The 14,136-nt window shown below is 46.0% G+C and overlaps 3 protein-coding genes across 6 annotated transcripts; 2 read left to right on the plus strand and 1 right to left on the minus strand.

The window, feature by feature from the left end:
* The first annotated feature begins 1,227 nt into the window (after nucleotides 1-1,227).
* Nucleotides 1,228-4,046, plus strand: LOC112284605 (clathrin light chain 1). Of its 2 annotated transcripts, none has more exons than XM_024524541.3 (4): nucleotides 1,228-1,346; nucleotides 2,304-2,819; nucleotides 2,953-3,106; nucleotides 3,332-4,046. In XM_024524541.3, exons 2-4 carry the CDS (start codon nucleotides 2,332-2,334, stop codon nucleotides 3,767-3,769), a joined length of 1,080 nt encoding a protein of 359 aa, XP_024380309.1. In that variant the 5' UTR covers nucleotides 1,228-1,346; nucleotides 2,304-2,331; the 3' UTR covers nucleotides 3,770-4,046. The 2 variants fall into 2 exon arrangements, with proteins under 2 accessions (XP_024380309.1, XP_024380310.1); XM_024524542.3 differs by lacking the exon at nucleotides 1,228-1,346 and adding an exon at nucleotides 1,467-2,080.
* A 358-nt stretch (nucleotides 4,047-4,404) lies between these two features.
* Nucleotides 4,405-7,733, minus strand: LOC112284604 (uncharacterized). Of its 2 annotated transcripts, XM_024524540.3 has the most exons (8): nucleotides 7,594-7,733; nucleotides 7,327-7,366; nucleotides 6,815-7,105; nucleotides 6,144-6,495; nucleotides 5,848-6,030; nucleotides 5,571-5,663; nucleotides 4,982-5,128; nucleotides 4,405-4,694 (listed from the first exon to the last, which is right to left on the minus strand). In XM_024524540.3, the coding sequence occupies exons 3-8, from the start codon at nucleotides 7,015-7,017 to the stop codon at nucleotides 4,521-4,523; spliced, it is 1,152 nt and encodes a 383-aa protein (XP_024380308.1). In that variant the 5' UTR covers nucleotides 7,018-7,105; nucleotides 7,327-7,366; nucleotides 7,594-7,733; the 3' UTR covers nucleotides 4,405-4,520. The 2 variants fall into 2 exon arrangements, with proteins under 2 accessions (XP_024380308.1, XP_024380307.1); XM_024524539.3 differs by lacking the exon at nucleotides 7,594-7,733 and having other exon boundaries at nucleotides 7,327-7,575.
* An 888-nt stretch (nucleotides 7,734-8,621) lies between these two features.
* Nucleotides 8,622-13,483, plus strand: LOC112284603 (uncharacterized). Of its 2 annotated transcripts, none has more exons than XM_024524536.3 (10): nucleotides 8,622-8,980; nucleotides 9,381-9,483; nucleotides 9,662-9,739; nucleotides 9,884-10,032; nucleotides 10,936-11,072; nucleotides 11,500-11,602; nucleotides 11,842-11,960; nucleotides 12,166-12,230; nucleotides 12,355-12,580; nucleotides 12,770-13,483. In XM_024524536.3, exons 1-10 carry the CDS (start codon nucleotides 8,908-8,910, stop codon nucleotides 12,989-12,991), a joined length of 1,275 nt encoding a protein of 424 aa, XP_024380304.1. In that variant the 5' UTR covers nucleotides 8,622-8,907; the 3' UTR covers nucleotides 12,992-13,483. The 2 variants fall into 2 exon arrangements, with proteins under 2 accessions (XP_024380304.1, XP_024380303.1); XM_024524535.3 differs by having other exon boundaries at nucleotides 8,675-8,980; nucleotides 9,659-9,739.
* Nucleotides 13,484-14,136: the final 653 nt, after the last annotated feature.

The following is a 14,136-nucleotide window of genomic DNA, read 5'->3' on the forward strand; positions in this document are numbered from 1 at the left end:
AGTCAAAAAATAGGCAATAATAAATAAGATCACAAAAAGTTCTAAAATTTTAAATTGAGAACTTCAAAAGTACCAAGTATATTATTTTCAACTCTAAAAACTTCTCATTATGCTTTAATAAGTACTTGGAGACATAGCACATTCAAATTGGATAAAATGTGGAGAAGAAAAGGACTAAAAACCACCTTTGGAAGTAAGACAATATTTAATAAATCTCAATTTAATACTCTATTTGATCTGCAATGGTCAAATTAATAATACCATTGGCTTTCTTAAAAAATTCTACATAGAATCAACTCAAATCATATTAATTTTAGACTCTATATGTCTATAAAGTGAACTTTAAAATATTAATAATTAGAAGCTATAGATAGAAATATATATATATATATATATATATTTTTTAAATGTAAAAGATAATAGAGGGATGAAACACATGACACACATCATCCATCCATTATTGCTCCAATTGGCCATTTGCCATTGCACATTGTAGTCTGTTGCTTTCGGCTAAAATCCAACACATCAACTTTCAACACTCTTCTGCCTCAAAAAACCAACAATATAGAAATAAAGTCAAGAACAAAGAATAAGCTTGGAGCAGTACCATCCCAATAGAAAATGGCTCGGATCTTAAAGTGTATAGGGAGCAGAAATGAAAGCAATGACAGATAATGTATGAGCAGGTACCAAATCTGCATTTACCAACAATTGGGATTTTGAACCCACTTCATTGATGCTTTTAACAAGCAGTTATAATAAGGGCACAATTCCAACAATATAAAATCATTGAAAAACATTAAGAGGACCCACACATTACTCCATTAACTATGGAAACTAAATTCGCTAAAACCCAAGTAATTGCTACACCTCCAAAGAAAAAAAAGAAAAAAGAAAAACAAAATCTATGTCAAATAAAAAAATTGGCAAACAAATACCACAAGTGAAGTTATCTTGCACACCAAAATAAAAAAACAGACAATAACAAACAAACAAAAAAAAAAGTCCAATAGTGAACATTTCTAAAAAAACAAACAAGGCCAACAAATATAAGATATTGAATTAAAACATACTTTCTAAAGTAAAGTAGACCACTTAAACTAATGTAGTTTACTAACCACATCCACCAGGAAGGAAGGGAGGAGGGAGCATGGTCAACAGCGTCCGGGGAGGGGGAGGGAGCGGGGTGACTCGTCGCAGTGGAAATCATTCAGTGTCGTCTTCTTCTTCGCCATCACGGACCTCCTCCTCCTCTTGCCCCACATCGCCTCTATTGCTGCTGCTGCTCCTGCTGGATCGCTTCCCTTTGGATCCCACCCTGCGCCATCGCGCGCCTCGTACCGCAGGTATGCTTCTCCCTCCCTCCTCGATCTGCGCCGTTTCGCTCTCTGGTTTGGTTTGGTGCCTTTTTCTTGCTGCTTTGATAGCTCCTGTGATGGGAGCGCCCGGTTCGGGAGGTGTTTCGGAGGGTTTGGTGGAATTGGACACGCGCGGTAGGATGGGCCGGAGCATTGGCGGAGGATTTGTGTTGTTGTGGATCGGCATACGTGGGTGGGTTGGGTTTTGGCGCGGTTCGCTGGTGCTTGAGTCGCGCGTTGTGCACATGTAGGGTTGGAGGGAGGGATGGCAAGACCGGCGACATTACTGTGAGTGGTCGAGGATTTGGCTGTGGACTGTGTGGGCGTGTGGATTGGGCGGTTGTGTTGCGCGCAAGAATCGTCGGCACTGTCCTGGGCTGGCTGAGCTCGGTTTATACTTGATTGCATGTGAGGTAGAGCGTGGGCGGATCCGGGGACGTGGATAGGATCGCATAGGGACGTAGGTCCGTGGAAGCTGGTGGGAAAATTGCGAGACACAGAGTGATCCGAGGCCCGAGGAGAAGGAGAGTGCGGTGCAGGTTGTTGGCATGGTGTGCCCTGTTTGGCGATCAGTAGGATGCGCAGCATTTTGTTGTGGGCGTGTTAGGAAGGCGACTCCGTCCGCCATCAGATCTGGAGTGCGCAAGAGGCATGTGCGCGAGCGCGAGCGCGGGGTGGTCCACAGCGATGAGGACGTAGGGGTGGTTGAAAGGATTGCGAAGGTGATGGGAAGGGTGCACAGTTGGACGGTGTGAGGCGTGTGGGGAGGAGTGGGTAGGCGAGGGATGCACAGGGAATTATGGGCTCACACAGCGTTCGAGAGGCGGAATGCGTTTGTATTGTTGTGGCTGTTGGTAATGGAATGCGCCGCGTGAAGTGGTTGGTTGTCGTGTATGTGCGTGTGATGTGCTGCGTGGTGACGGGGGTATGGTGTGGTGCATGTAGGATCTTGTGAGGCCGAGATACCGCAAGCATGGCTTACGATGGGTACTCTGGCGGAGCTGACGACCTGAGTACATACAGCAGCTTCGACGATTCAGCCCGGTTCGACAGCTCTAGGTTGGACTCTGCTCGATTTGACAGCTCGTTCCGAGCTCCAGACGATTACAAGCCGGATCACTTCGGGATGGACGACAACAGGGAAGGGTTCGACGACTTCAAGGGCGCGTCCCACGGTTACGATCACCCGGCCCCAATATACGAGAACGAGGAGTCGGCCCCTGGCATGCCGGGGATGTACGGGTTCGGGATGCCGGGTTCGGAGTCGCCGTCAGGATTTCCGAAGGGGGAGTATTCGGCTCCTGGGTTTACAGACGCGGAGTACACGTCGAATCCGGCGGGGGGGAGCTACAACAAAGAGCTGGACGAGGATTTGTTCGGCGGAGACAACGGCGGCGGTCCAATGCTGCCCCCGCCTGAGGAGATGCAGGAGGAAGGCGCCATTCTTCGGCAGTGGAAGAGGTGAGCAAGGGTGTGGTGTGTAGCGGGATGCAGACGAGGGTGGCAGTGTGTGATGGATGTGCTTGGCGAGTAGAGGCTTGGATGAGGCTGGGGCATGGTTTCACATGGTGGGGGATGGTTTGGTGAGTGGCAGGGAGAACATGCAGCGGCTGCAAGAGAAGGAGCGCGTCGAGAAGGAGAAGCTGCAGCAGATCATGGACGATGCTGATGAGTACAAGGAGAAGCACAAGGCAAAGCGGGAATCGAACCGGGAGGCGAAGATGAAGGAGAATCGTGAGAAGGAGATGGTAGGTTGCATTGTGTCGGGGATTGTTGTAGGTACAAGGAGGGTGGGATGGTTGGTGGGACGAATAAGTTTGGGGGGGGGGGGGGGGGGGTTGTTTCGGGTGGCACGGTGAAGGAGTTGGGCGTTGTGTGGGGGCATGGGTCCCGGTAGCGAAGGGGCGGTCTTGGTGGCAAGCGGCGAATCGGTGCGAACGTGAGCTAAGACGTGGTTGTGGTGGGTTGGGCAGGTGTACCACGCCGACCAGGAGCACTTCCACAAGACGGCGGACAAGCAGTACTGGAAGGCTGTGACGGAGCTGGTTCCGAAGGAGCTGCCGGCATCTCTGGAGCCGAAAAGCCGACAAATGAAGGAGAAGAAGGAGAAGAAGTCGACGTTCGTGGCTCTTCCAGGACCGAAACCGGGGAGGGCGACGGACCTGGGACGGTTCAGGCAGGTGCTGTTGAAGCTGAAGCACAACCCTCCTGCACACATGATTCCTCCTCCTCCACCGCCAGCGAAGGCGGAGGTGAAGGAGGGCGAGAAGGGTGCGAAGGATGGGGCTGCGAAGGAGGGCGAGAAGGAGAAGGAGAATGGTGCCGCCGTTGCAGCACCAGCAGCAGATGCGGCGAAGGCCCCCGAAGCCCCTGCGGCGCAACCGGAGCCGGAGTTGATAGCCGCAGCGTGAGGAGGTGGAGTGGGTCCCGATTGAGTAGATCAGCGTAGGCGTATGCAGTTAGTTTTGTAGAAGTCGGAGGTTTGAGTTGTGGAGCGGGTGGGGATTGAAGGCGGGGGCATTGGTTGTAGGCGGTTCCTGTCGAGTAGGTTTTGATAATCACGTGCACATGACGCACCGTTTGGGACGGAAGTTGGATGTACAAGGGTTGTGGAGGTTGGGGGTGGTGGTCGGACGACGTTGGCAGCCTGGTGATTTTGTCAATAACGATTGTTGATTTTAGCGTAAAGCATGGGCGTGGTTGTTTGTGGGAGCACAGTACGTGTAATGGATGTGTATGAGACGGGTGGGGTTGTGAGTCGTGGATGTTTGCGGTTGAGAGGGATTTGAGCGGACAGATGCGTGGGTGACAGGATATGGAGCAGGCGGTGGATTGGTTTTGTGCAAGGGAAGAGGGGTGTGGGCAGGTTGTCAAGCGACGGATGGGCGGGAAATGGTTGCATTTGGGAAGCGCGCGAATGTTGTGCGTTGGGTGAGGAACGGTCATCGTTGATGTGTGATGTGGAGGTGGAAGTGGTGTTGTTGTGATTGTGAAGGCTTTGGTTTGTGGTGTGGGGGGTCGTGTTTGTGTTGTGGTTGTCACTCAATTTGGGATTGGACAAACTTGGAGGTGGAAGCTTCGGATTGCAATGTGGTTTGAGTACAGAAGGTAGGAAGTTCAAACTATGTGCTGGTCAAAGACGTACATCTGGTTCGCGATGACTTATGAGGTCCAGAAGCTCAACAATATTCTGCGAGGCCTTCGTAATTGAAGCGCCAGCTGTTCTGCTTCTTCTTCCTGGACTTTGAATCCTGAGCTGGTGTACAACGCCATGGCGCCGTGATTGTCCGCCTCTACATGCACGAACAGCACCTGAAGTTCCATCTGTTTGGCCACCTGCAGAAGGGAAAAGAATGAGGTTGTGCTTGTGTGTGGATATTGTTGTGAGGGAATGAGCACTCTGGCCGAAAATTCAACGTTGTGCATGCAAGATGATGGGCGTGGGGCAGGCACGAATCGGTGGATTAGGAGGTACACGCAAACGGATGTGACGTAACGGGATTCCCCTTCACGCCCAGTCTGTCCCGCAGGTTGAGCATGGGTGCCATGGGACCGCGAAGTCATGTTGGGAGCACATGAAGAGCTTGTGTGGTGGAAGTGGAAAGGTGGTAACAGCCTCGTACCTTGAGAGCGGCCAGCAGCAGAGCCTTTCCGACCCCCATTCTTCTGGAGTTTTTGACGACGCCAACGTTGAAGATGTAAGCCTGGTTCAGGGTGTTGTCCGGTTGGAGGAGAGAAAAGGGTGTCGAGGTATTGTGGGCCTTGTGAACCTGAAGCGGAAGAAACAAAGTTAGGTTCAGTCCTCATGCGTTCCATCTGCTTCACGAGGAATATGACAGTCCAGTCGAGTCCAGTCGAGTATGTCGGATCACAATCTGCCTGGTATTCCGCGGAAGTTCAGCTTGTCAGCCTTTGGTGACGGTGGTTTTCTGGTAGACAGTGTTTGCTTCCGATTGCGTGCTACTCTCTAAAACGATTCGTACTTGGGCGCTGGTGAAGCTTTGAAGTCGTGTGAGACATGGCTTGAACAACCCATTGCCAACGTAGTAAAGAGTGGAAATGAGAAGTGATGAGTAGCGGCGACCAGTGGCATCGAAGTTCAGGAAAACTCGATCCAGATTACGACTGCCTAAATGTAGATACAAGGGGTATCCTGGATTTTGATGCAAGGTTAAGGTTACAAAGAATGAGATCGCTGGCTCGAACGCTCACCTGCTTCTTCGATTGCTGAGCTGAATTGGCCAGAGCATAGAGTTGGAAGGTAACAAGGTTTACATCTGCAGAGGCCTTGGTTCCTGTGCCATCCTTTCAGTTATCCCATTTCTTTTGTCAGTTAGCGTGTCAATAGTCTATGTTTTTCATTTTTGAGGAGATTTGTGAGTGCGGGAGAATGTATTATGTATATTTCCTGGTTTTGGCCAATTGGCGTGTTTGACGTGCTCAAAAGGTAGGTACCAGAGGGGAGCTGTAATTGGAAATGGGAGCATACTTGTACGTCAAGTGTGCCGATTGCTACCAGTGGCTCTGTGGAACATAATTCCTCCGAAGATATTGATGGAGGTTTGAGGTGGGACGATGTCGCAGTGCTCCCTCCGAACGTTTCTATTGTCGATTGGCGGCACACTGCTAACAAACACTTCACACGCCCGCCTAGTGATTCATATTTACTTTCCTGCAACCATTTTGCGGGCAATTACATACAATTGTTGGTCTCATTGCCAAGGTAAGAGGAGGACAATTTTATAGTAGGATAACAACGAATGGATGAATTGCAGTACCGCTTACCCTGTCGTACTCTGATTTTACTCTCCTTTTGAGCAGATCGATTACGGCGAAGTCATTCGCTACGCGAGCTTTGATGGCTTCTGTGCCTTGTATACTACTTTCTACTTGGGGATACGTGTAGAATATCTGCGCTCGAAGCGTAGCAGCTGCAAAAAGGTCGTTACGGGTGGTGGCTGCGATCACCCATAGCTTATCCTTGGGGGTGAGGTCGGTCTCTATGTACGTCTTCGTTGGAGAGAAGAGAGGACGTTGAGCACCGACTGAGGAGGGCTGCGAGATAGAAGGCATAGTTTTATCTGGCAAGATTGGTTTGCTAGAGCATTGACATTGTCCCTTTCTGCTATCCTTCGTCCTGTTGCAGAATAACGGAAATATCTACTGATTAAAACTTTGTGGAGGCACTAGAAAGATTTAGAGTAGCATCCCGGATTATGCTGAAATTCAAAAACCAAATGCGGAGTTGAATGTCTGAATTGACGTTACACATCGTTGAAACTACTTTGCATGAGCGAATGTCGTTGTACGGTGTGAAGATAAGTTTTGGTCCAAGGGGTGATTATCTACCCATCAAGAGGGCTAGCATCAACGTATACGTGATAAATAGAAGCCATCTGCATATGAAATTGTGAAGCAATGTCCAAGAATTCTGTTTAGAGGAATCCAGAACGTACCATTCTTGAGCTGGCAACCACCACTTTGACGGTCTATCTTCTCTATTGAAATACACCGTGCGATGAAAAATGTCTATGCTTTTGAACTCTACGCATCCGCGGCTGCCTTCTTTATGCTGCCCAACTCTGGCACAAAGTTGGGGTACCGCAGCAACTGGATCACAAAAGCTGAGTGTGCCGTGTGCAAGCGCCGAAAACGCCATTGGAATATTACAACATTTCCAATATATCTAACATTGAATAGAAATGATTCACAGTGGATTCTTCGCAATCATCATTGTAGGGAAATTCCTGCGATACGGTATGTTATTATCTATCAGTCTGAAAGTCATTACAGAGAAAAAAATTCTTCAAGAGCTCCTCTGGCACCAGCACTCGCGTATTTGTGCTCTGTTTGTGTGTTTTCCAAAATCCAAAGCGTTTATTCTAAGCTACCTCACTAACAAAAGTCACTTTTCTGTCTATCCAGAGGAAACAGAAACCCAAAATTCAAATGAGGCATCATTACGTACAATTACTTCCACCGTCGTCGCATCCACAGAACGCCTTTGTCTGCAGTCAATGCGGAGTTCCTCAACATGATTACTCAACAAAATTTAACGCCAAGAGCAGAAACGGCTCTTGTGAACCTAAAGTTGCGTTCGGAAATCATATTGCCACACAGCTTGCTTACTAGAGAGGAGATTGAGAGAGCAACGCGGAAGAGTTACCGCCTCTCGGAAACTAAAAAAACACCCAAACTGCTGGAAATGCAGAAGGAAATGTGGGAATGGGCATACGTATAGCTGAGCCAAATCATGTTTGGCTGAGAATCTGAAGCTCACAGGCCGAAAAACTCTCGTTCGAGGTTACTGGCGACGCACAGGGACAGAAGTTCTTCATCGAAGTTCCCGACGAGATGCGAAACATAGGTTATCCCTTCCATCTGTGTCTGCAGATGCGTAAAGAAACTGAGAGTAAAGCTGACTGTGAGCTGCGAATTTGGCCGATTCTTTGAATTTTTCGAGACCCCCGGATTCCGAACGATCACAACCCAAAAATTTCCACGTAGTCCTCCGAGCTGGACAATAGTTTATGACTGCTGATGCTGAAAATTCAGTTGGGTGGTTGAATCAACATGGACATTTGTTCTACCTCTCAACTTTGTGGAATTTTCCTGTCGCCTCAAGTCAGAAAACATGCGATTTCTTTCCTTAAAACCAGCATCAAATCAATCCTATTCAAGGTTCCATATTAAATTATGTTCTCTTCAGTGTCCCACATCGCTCCTTGTAGCCGAAGCCCAGAACGAAGACCTACAAATCGAAGGTCGTGCTCCACAGCATTTGAATTGCAATTTTGAGAACGCAGTCAGGATCATCCTCATCAGCAAAGTTGGATTAGGTGATAATTCACACAATCATCTGGACCGGATTTTCTGGCAATCCTATTTTAGCGCGATTTCCTTTCCAAACAGTACTTCTCCAAATATACACCACCGCCCGATTTGCGGAGTCGAGCAAAAGCTTGAGAAGTTACAGCTCCTCTGGCGATTTCTTCATCATGGATCTCACAACTATCAAACTCTGAGGCGAAACTACAATCATTTCGAACCCATCTGATGTTGCCTCAATCAGCTGCAATATATAGTAATACGTTTTTTTTTTTTTTTTTTTTTTTTCCTCTTTCATTGATTACATACAATTGAAAAGCATAATTGTTGTCGAGGATCGGACGACGCGATCATCAGTTATCCTCCCTGTTTTCAACGACATCCATCCAAATACTCACGAGACAGGTCCGGGACCCCGACTTCACTCACACAAGCGAGGAGAAAGGTGGGGGACGCTTGCCAACCAAGCTGTACCATTCATTTGGGTTTGAAGAAGAAATCGAAGACTGCGACAATCTGGAGCAGCACCCTCGGTTGCATCACCATTGCCAGCCAGTGCTGGCATGACCTTTTCATCGTTTTAGGATTGAATCGCCTCTCTCTCACTCTCATTTACCTCCATCTCCTCGCATTGCCTCTGCATTGTAGAAATCCACCTCCTATTTGTGGAGTTTTTTTCTCGACCTTTGTTATAGATTTTCTAATTGAGTGCAGCGTGGATATGGCGTGCGCCACTGGACCGGTTCTGCACTTCTCTGCGTCGTGGACTGCGTCGACTGTGCTGTCTCTGCGAGGTAGGCTGGGTTCAGTGAGGGGTGATTTCGGGAGAGGGATGGGTGGTGGATAGTTTTTGGAGTTTTGACAAGGTGGGGGTTTATGTCGGAGTGGATTGGAGGTAATGGTCAGTGGTTTGGGTTAGGGTTCCTTGTAGTTTCTCATGGCGATGGTTTCAGCATTTATGTTTAGGATTTTACGAGTTTTTGTGCCAGGAGATGGTAGAGGGAATGCATGGAATTTAGTGATTTTGTTGTGTAAGTGGATTACGGGGAGGTAATCATGGTGGTCACTTGGTTCAGCTGGATGTTAGCGACTACTGGGGATCTACAATAAGGTCAAGCATTTTTATATTTCGGTGCTTACATTTATGGAGGATTCCAGCTGAGATTGTATGAATGGTCTCGGTTTGCGTTCTAGGTGGTGCGAATGCTTATGAGAGGGTTTCCTTGGGGTGCTCGCATTGGCGTGCTACCCCATCACACGTTGTGGGGTGCCGAGCTGTCATGTCAGCTGAGAACAGGTGAGACAGAAACTTCTCTCATGAATTTCTCGGCATTGTATCTGCATGCTGCATTGAAATCTCGGGTTTAGTTATGCTACCAATATGCTGCACGAGATTATAATTTGGGTATGATGGCAATTTCTGTTGTCAATACCTGGGGCCTTTATGAGTTGGGAACTGACGGATCAATCAGCAGGGACGTGTCGCTTGATTCCTCTGGGTTGAAACAGAATGAAGGAGAACTGTCTCATCAAGGTGGGGACGAGCAACGGAGGTAAGTGCATTTCTTGTATAATTTGGCTGGTTGCGACAATTCATGAAATTAATGCTATGAAGTTATTTCTGTGAGGGGGGCATTTGTGCAACCAGGAGGTTGGTATGAAGTATTGTTGATTCACTTGCCCTGGCTTGGCTTCAGGCGTGTAGGAAGGGGGTCCAAATTGGTGGGATCGGGGTCGGCTGTCCCAAAGAAACTCATTTCTAATGAAGAACTCTCAAAATTCGTGGACACTTCGGATGAATGGATATCCGTGCGAACAGGAATTCGCAATCGTCGTGTACTCGGAGGCGAGAAATCTTTCTCATGAAGACCTTTTCTTTGGATCTATTTCTCTTGTACTTCTCGACGATATTATTGCCAGGTTATTCTGTGAACATGTGGTTTAGAGTAACATGGGATTGATGATTCTTAAAACCCTTGGTCGTGACTGATGCGTTACTTTATTTAATTAAAGTGAGCAATTCTTCGCAATTGAAAGGTCATCACAATCTTGCTTCTCTTTTCCTTAATTGTTGCTATCGTTCTTATATTGAATTACTTTTTAAACCAAAGAAACAGTCAGAGAAGTGGGTTTTTTTGTTTCATTATAATAGCAATTCGAAACTCCCTGATTTGCCTATGATGTCCTATTAGAAACAGATTTATTACTTCTACGAGAAACCAGTGCACAATTAGTTCTATCATGGCTTTGCCTCGTGCATCAAACGAGTACGGGTATATCACGTTCGTAGCACTTGATTATGCTGAAGATACACAGCGTCAAATTGTAATTTCGATAGAAATGCTGAAGATACGCAGTAGTTCATAGGCCTGTGAACTGAGCCTAGGCTGTGCAGGATCCCCTGACATGTTAACATGATCTAGAGACGTTCGACAGCAAAGGCGGTCAACTATCCACTAGTTCGAGGACTGGTGGATATTTATGTATTGGATTCTCTACCAAGATATGTGTTAAACAGGGTAGTGGCTGTTTTGCACTATTTTGATGAAGAATTAGCCCATCTTACAAGAATTGAAATAACTTACTCCAAATTCATTTTATACCAGGAGTTGGTCTGCACATTTCATATTCCCTATAACCAGTGCCTCGAGGATTCAGAATACGTCATATATTTGAACTTTCTTTGACTTGAATTTTACGTACACAAGTCCTGACCAGTGTGCTAATCTAGCTCTTTACTTATGTGCAGAGAACGAGTCAGTTACATCATTATCTGTGGAAGCTTCAAGGAAGGCCCTTGAAATGGCTAATGTGAATCCAGAGGATGTTGATTTGTTATTACTCTGCACATCTACTCCAGATGATCTATTTGGCAGTGCTCCGCAGGTATGACGTACTGAAATTGATGCACGTTTGCGTGCAAAGAGATTTAGTGATTGTCTTGTAACATGAAACAGAAAGCATCTTCTGCACCATTCAGGTCCTAGCATGGGGATGCTGATTGCAGTCACATGCTGTTTTCTTTCTATTGAACTCCTATAATGATACAGTTTACGGATTACTATGTTTTATATGTTGCTGCTTTAGAACGGTGTAATTCCGAATCAGTCATGTTTTGCTTAATTTTGCCAGTATTGTGTCCAAATCTGATTGTCCGCCTACTGTACATACGAGGAGGGTTATTATTTGTAGTGTCCTGTGAAGACGTTTTGGGGATCATTCAGTGTGATCTCGAGGCTGCGCTTTTCTGTTAACGGGAGTACCGAGTGATTTTTTTTCATGTAAGTATGGTGTTCAATGCTATCGTCATCAGGTTCAGAAGCTGCTGGGATGCCATAATGCTTTGGCTTTCGATTTGACGGCTGCATGTAGCGGTTTCGTACTCGGACTTGTGACTGCCACTCGCTTTATTAGGGGTATTTTTCCACCAAATCTCTTCGTTTTTATTCATCTGAAATTATGTTTGAAATTTAGAAAGTCCATCAACTCTGACTTGAAATTTAATTTTAGGAACCAAATAACTAGAATCTAATGCTGTCCAGAAACAAATTCTACTCGCATGTTGTAATTGGTGTCTTTGTAAGCAGTTTAACACTTAAAATTTGAAAGCCAACTGATAGCGGCCACTTAAAGCTAAGATTGAAGGTACGTGCAGGAGGAGGATATCAAAATGTGCTCGTGGTGGGTGCTGACGCTCTCTCAAGATACGTGGATTGGACGGACAGAGGGACGTGTATTCTATTTGGCGATGCCTCTGGAGCGCTTCTGTTACAGGTGTGATTGCATTTGCTAATTTTCAATTGCCAGAATTGCCTCGGTTGTGCAACCTAACATATCACTTGTGCATTACCTGTCGTTCACATTATTAACTTCGTTGGTTGTGATGACTTGGACTTTTCTAGGTGATCTATATCTTAAATTCTTGGTACTATGCTTTTTGTATGTTTTCATAAACTTTTTATTGGCTTTCTTATAACAGGCTGCAACTGATGACCAGGACAGCTTGCTTGGATTCGACCTGCGTAGTGACGGAAATGGGCATAAGTGGGCTTTTTCTCTTTTTTCCGCATCCTTATGTATGCAGTTTTGGAACTCCTGTTTGTTGTGATTTTCTAGTAAGTAATGCTTCGCATGTGTTTAGGACTAAAATATGATGTGGATACTGCAGACATCTGCATGTAACGATAGACAATGTTTTAGATGATTCATCCAGCGGGGCCGATTCGAATGGATCAGCATTTTTGAAACCACGAAAGGCTTCATATGAATGTCTTCAAATGAATGGGAAGGAAGTGTTCAAGTTTGCGGTCCGAGCTGTACCTCAGGTTGTGGAAGGAGCGTTGCATGAGGCTGGGCTTACTGGAGACAATGTTGACTGGTTGCTGCTTCACCAGGTATGTGTTTTTACTACAGGTAGTCATTGTCAACTCTGTTGAACTCAACTCATTAACGGAAGACACGGATTAGGGCATTTAAAGCCATCACAGCATCAAAGTTCTGGTATATTTTCATGTACTCAAATCGCTCATCTGTTCTGCAAGGGGGTAGGTTTTAACATCACGGTTTATATATGTATGTTGCAGGCCAATCAGAGGATTCTTGATTCAGTTTCTGATAGGTTACATATACCCTCAGAGAAAGTGATTTCTAACCTAGCTAATTACGGAAACACCAGTGCAGCCTCCATACCGTTAGCTCTAGATGAGGCTGTCCGAAGCGGTAAGGTGAAGGCTGGTGATGTTGTGGCTACGGCAGGGTTTGGGGCAGGCCTTACGTGGGGATCAGCTATTGTTAGGTGGGGTTAGATGCTATTTTGGTAATTTATTGCAGATACAACTGTTCACTTGCTATTGATTATTGCCATATTGAGTAGGTAATTGGTAGGATCCAACATGATCGTAGCAGGTCATAAACTTTAAGGTTTTTTTTGGCTTAGGATAAGCACAGAGAACCATAATTACAGTTAGACACAACAATCTGGTTGAGGATCGTGAACATGAGTTACCTGGATGGGAGCATTGCTTTCAAAAGACCATGAAATAGTGCATTTCAGCTCAGCACTACTACTGTGTACAGTATGCTGGTGTGGTCCAATATACATGTAGACGTGTTTAAGAGCATAGATATCTGGGTTTACTGTGGCCTTGGTATTCCGTTGGTGCAAAGTAGGACGAGACCTAGTGAGGAATTTTATGCGGCAAGGTTCTCTCTGGACTAGCTGTTGATTTTCATTGTCGACCTTGATTTGTATACTTCAATTTTTATGAGCTGTTGGACTTTTAGCACTTTATTTTTAAGTTTTGATTTTTTTTTAATCCTCCAATTCACTGATTCACAAATATGACTGGTGTCTGATGTATTCACTCTGCTGTATCTATCCATGCGTCCACAGAAACTTCAGCGTAGATCGACTTGTGATATACTGGCGACCTGGGAGCTGGTGAACTGAAATCCAAGTTGTGCATCAACCTAGTGAGTTTCTGAAATTTCTTCCAAGATCTGGCAATATTTTCAGCTATGATAATCCAATACTTGAAATCTATTACTGATCTTCTATGCAAGGTGGTGATTCCCACCCCTTGTAGCCCCATGCTTCGAAACCTAATGACGTGTCACCAAAAGTCCATTCCCATGAGTGAAAACTAAGTGCACTTGATAATGTGGTATCCTTCGCTCCGCCCATTATACGATGCAATCAGATTGCACGATGTTGGGACTTCGGAAGAGGGTATACTGGCTCATCGAAAAACAGCCTCAATCCATCTTAACCATTACTCTCAATCGCCAACTTGTACACTTGCCAACTCTGATCCAATCAAGATTGACCTGAAATAGTGGCATCAGTTGAATGAGTCAATTAAGAGCGGGGTCGAAGGGGGAAAAATTCAGTGAAAATGTTTGTGTGAAATTCATGTGTGAAGTCTTTGGAGAATAGAACTTTTTGATAGAC

Source organism: Physcomitrium patens, chromosome 7 (genome assembly GCF_059467195.1).
Source record: "Physcomitrium patens ecotype Gransden chromosome 7, ASM5946719v1, whole genome shotgun sequence".
In the NCBI taxonomy this organism is placed as follows: Eukaryota; Viridiplantae; Streptophyta; class Bryopsida; order Funariales; family Funariaceae; genus Physcomitrium; species Physcomitrium patens.

What these genes read in the sequence shown, in the direction of transcription:
- LOC112284603 (XM_024524535.3), top strand. Translation starts at nt 8,908, where the DNA reads ATGGCGTGCGCCACTGGACCGGTTCTGCACTTCTCTGCGTCGTGGACT. An exon ending in GTCATGTCAGCTGAGAACAG is followed by an intron (nt 9,484 to 9,658) that starts GTGAGACAGAAA and finishes CGGATCAATCAG; the next exon opens with CAGGGACGTGTCGCTTGATT. An exon ending in CAATCGTCGTGTACTCGGAG is followed by an intron (nt 10,033 to 10,935) that starts GCGAGAAATCTT and finishes ACTTATGTGCAG; the next exon opens with AGAACGAGTCAGTTACATCA.
- LOC112284605 (XM_024524541.3), top strand. Translation starts at nt 2,332, where the DNA reads ATGGCTTACGATGGGTACTCTGGCGGAGCTGACGACCTGAGTACATAC. An exon ending in ATTCTTCGGCAGTGGAAGAG is followed by an intron (nt 2,820 to 2,952) that starts GTGAGCAAGGGT and finishes GGTGAGTGGCAG; the next exon opens with GGAGAACATGCAGCGGCTGC. An exon ending in AGAATCGTGAGAAGGAGATG is followed by an intron (nt 3,107 to 3,331) that starts GTAGGTTGCATT and finishes TGGGTTGGGCAG; the next exon opens with GTGTACCACGCCGACCAGGA.
- LOC112284604 (XM_024524540.3), bottom strand. Translation starts at nt 7,017, where the DNA reads ATGGCGTTTTCGGCGCTTGCACACGGCACACTCAGCTTTTGTGATCCA. An exon ending in TAAAATCAGAGTACGACAGG is followed by an intron (nt 6,031 to 6,143) that starts GTAAGCGGTACT and finishes AAATGGTTGCAG; the next exon opens with GAAAGTAAATATGAATCACT. An exon ending in CTCAGCAATCGAAGAAGCAG is followed by an intron (nt 5,129 to 5,570) that starts GTGAGCGTTCGA and finishes CTTCCGCTTCAG; the next exon opens with GTTCACAAGGCCCACAATAC.